This window comes from Primulina huaijiensis, chromosome 2 (genome assembly GCF_012295235.1).
Source record: "Primulina huaijiensis isolate GDHJ02 chromosome 2, ASM1229523v2, whole genome shotgun sequence".
Taxonomy (NCBI): Eukaryota; Viridiplantae; Streptophyta; class Magnoliopsida; order Lamiales; family Gesneriaceae; genus Primulina; species Primulina huaijiensis.
The window spans coordinates 29914370-29918076 of NC_133307.1; the positions used below are offsets into that span (position 1 = coordinate 29914370).

The 3707-nt window shown below is 39.0% G+C and overlaps 1 protein-coding gene across 1 annotated transcript; it reads right to left on the reverse strand.

The window, feature by feature from the left end:
* Positions 1–620: 620 nt before the first annotated feature.
* On the reverse strand, positions 621–3666 carry LOC140971487 (pectinesterase-like). The gene is made up of 2 exons (XM_073433775.1): positions 2576–3666; positions 621–1483 (listed from the first exon to the last, which is right to left on the reverse strand). Exons 1-2 carry the CDS (start codon positions 3603–3605, stop codon positions 792–794), a joined length of 1722 nt encoding a protein of 573 aa, XP_073289876.1. The 5' UTR covers positions 3606–3666; the 3' UTR covers positions 621–791.
* Between the last annotated feature and the right edge of the window lie 41 nt (positions 3667–3707).

The following is a 3707-nucleotide window of genomic DNA, read 5'->3' on the forward strand; positions in this document are numbered from 1 at the left end:
TGTCTTTTTAATAAAGATCATCTTGATGTAACGCTCATTTGAAACACACTATCATAAAGATAGTGAAAACAAACACATAAAACAATGAAAATTTTGGTTTCACATTAAAAATGATATAATATCTTTCATATTATCAAGCAGGTAAATTTTTTTTATATTTTGATACTTAATCTTTCAATTATATATATATATATATATATATATTTTTTATAAAAACAATATTTATAAATAATCGAAATTATAAAAATTAACATATATTTTTTTAATAAAAAAGTCAAATTTCTTGTTAAAAAAAAAATACAAATTTTGTTTTAGGACGCAGCCAGGGGCCATGTGCATATGCGTACAAATTCGGTATAGCTGTAGGCCTAAATTGTACAAACTGAGCCTAACTTGTACAAACTGACAAAGTTGAGGGGCCTTATTTAAAATTATTATTATTATTTTATTTTTTCAAGTAAACGATAACCTAACAAGCTTCACAATAAATACCAAACTCTATGAATAAACGATGATGGGGGGCAATAGCTTTCTTCAAATCAAATTTTTTGAAAAATAACAATTAATTAATTTTAAGATAGCTTATAAGTACTTTGTCCAACTTCTTGAAGAAAAACAGCTAAAACGAAGCTGCATGCATGCATGCCTGTATTATTACCACATCAACATACCATTTTATTACAGCGAATTATTCAAGAAATAGAAATTTGAATTGGATTAACTCCCAGAAACGAAAGATAGATTACAATAATAATCAGCCTGGAGGACGACAATGGAGCGCACAAACAAAATTAAAGCCCCAAGGAAAATGGAAAGCCGGTTTCCGGCAGCCAGGATCCACCGGAAATAAATCTCCCCACTGTGAACGGCTGCGCCTCCGCCGCGCTGGTCAACACCCTAAATCCCTTCCATGTAACCCTGTTCGCCGTCGCCGCCCCCGGACCCGTGTTCTGATATTCCGCGTAGAACAGCGTGTTAAGGGCGAAATTCCCATCCCAGGGATACCACCCCGCCGGATTTATGACATCGCTGATCTCCGTCTGCATCACCACCGTCCGGGAATACTCCTTCCACGGCCTGCCCAGGTACGTGGGGAAGTTCCGCTGCACGGGTTTCAGATCGGAGGTGGCGCCGATCTTGCAATTCTGGATGACGATGCCGGTGTTCTGGTTTGGATCGTCGCGGCCCTGGGCGGTGACCATGTTGCGCTGGCCGGAGTTGGGGCGGCGGGCGTGAATATCGCATTTCTGGATCACCACATTGGCGTTACCAAAGATGAAGTCGACGGTGCCGGCGATGAAGCAGTCTACGTAGAATTGGCGGAGGGAGTGGGTGTAGAGGGTGTCTTGGTAGGCGAGAATGTCGCATCTGTAGAAGGCGCAGAGGTCGGCGTTCACGCGGAGGGCCACCGCCTGGTGCTTCGACGGCCCCGCCGTATTCTGGAAGGTGATGTCTCGGGCCAGGAACCCGCCTCCAACCACCGCTGCATGCAAAAGATCACATGCATGCAGTGTATGAAAAATTATAACTAAATTCTAATTCTAGATTAATAGATAAATGGATTTAATTAATCTTACACTAAAAAATAAAAAAATTATAAAATTGATTAATATACTAGTATTAATTATATATAATATATAAAATATCTTTTAGTAATCAGTTGGCACTTGTTTTCATGAACACCTAGCTTGATGGGTTTGTATTTTATGTTTATATATTTATTTGAATTTCTTATTTGTTTAAAAAATATATAATTTAATGCATTTTCAAAAAATATCTACAGTATAAAATATCTATAATATATGTTCAACCAGAATAATAAACCACTTCCACAACTATCCAATAATCGTAATAAATGCTTGAAAATACTATAATATAAATATCTTTTTTAATATAATTTATAATATATATTTTGGGGGCTTTAATGTTGTACTAATTAATATGGGATAGATTGCCTTTAATGCATGTTTTCAAAATCATAATAAAATTTCAGAATAAAAATAAATTTCAATAAAAAATCATGATAATAAAATAAAAAATTAAAAACTACATGGCCTTTTCAATCACTAATTTCAAATATTCAGAAATTAATACAAATCGTATATCGATTTTCACAAAAACAAAAGGTCAGTATTTGTTTATTTATCCTTTGAAAAGTATTTTGGTGTTTTTTTTTTGAAATGGCAAATAAATAAATCATGTTATTTCATAGTACTTCCGGGGAAAATAATTTGCAATCCATTTTCAATTATTTGGTACAATCATTATTCTATATTCAAGTTTTTTTATTACTCTTAAAAAAAAATAATTACATCACCACATTATATTTTAATACATTATTTTATATCTTTCAATTTTTATATTTGAAAAATAAAAGACTCGAAGATCATATAATTAATTAAATATATTTCAAACGACCGATTTCACAAAATATATATAGCTTATTAAAAGTAAATAGTTTTCTCAAGCACCGACTCGTTTCCCAAGATTATCACGAAAGCCCTTTACAGTTAATATGTTATCCGCAAGTAAAGGTTAGATAGCGACAATTAGCAACAAAAAATAGAGGACTGACCCACGGTGGCGGAATCGAAGGTGGTGCTGCCGTCAACCACGTTCTTGCTCGCCGTGATGATGGTCGTGGTCCGCCCATCTCCGACGAACATCAGATTCCTCTTACTCCTCGGAATCTCCACATTCTCTCTGTAAACCCCAGCTTTAATCCTGATAACATACCTCTTACTGCTACTGGCTGGGGCCGCCGCCACCGCCGCCGAGACTGTCCGGTAATCCCCACTCCCATCTGCAGCCACTGTAACGTCGGGGGTCACCGCAGACGACTGCAGCAAGCGTCTGTCTCCGGCGGACAACCACGCGGGCCACTTGCTATCCTCACCAAGCTTCCTCCCTTGCACAGAAAAGTGGGAGTTGGGGAAATTATTGGCCGCGATTTCTGTGTCTGACAAGTTCTTGATTATGGCCAACACATTGCTAACAAGCCGGAAAACGTGCATTTGGCCCTTAATGAGAGCCTTGCGAACTTTTTCATCAGCTTTATCGTGGGAGAATCCATCTAGGCACGAATCTTGATTCGTCTGCGCGGCACTGAGTAAAGTTTCCAGGTTTTCTTTGTGTTCCGCCAAGGAATAGTTCTTGAATCCATAGTACTTCAGCTCAGTTTCAGACTCGCGAAGCTCCTCCAGCGTATCGTCGATCATTTCCAGGCAGTCATGCAGCGCGGTCTTCTCCCTCCGCGTCAAGGATCGTCCGGCGGCGGTCTTTTTTATGGTGAAGTAGTTCCTCTCCACGGTGTAGATGGTGTAGTTCAGGGCAGTCAAGAGTACATCTTTGCTGCTCTTTATGACGAGGGACGCAGCCGTCGCGGCGGCGTGGACAGTGGAAACGCAGAGCTTAGGGTACAGTGTAACTGCGCAAGTGGACTTAACCACCTCCTGCATTTGGGCCGCGCCGCCGTCGGTGGCGGCGTCATTCTTTCGGTTTCGGGCAATTGTGGTGGCTACAATGGCCACAACTAGTAAAGATGCGAATGCTGCGAAAATGAATAGCTTTCTCTTCTTTGTAAGCTTCTTTTGTGAGTCATTCATTTCTTGCAAACAAGATAAAAGGCCTCAATTTTCAGTAACACTTGCCCCCTCCTCTCCTAGTTTATATGTATATACATGACAGTCCAACAAATAATATATATA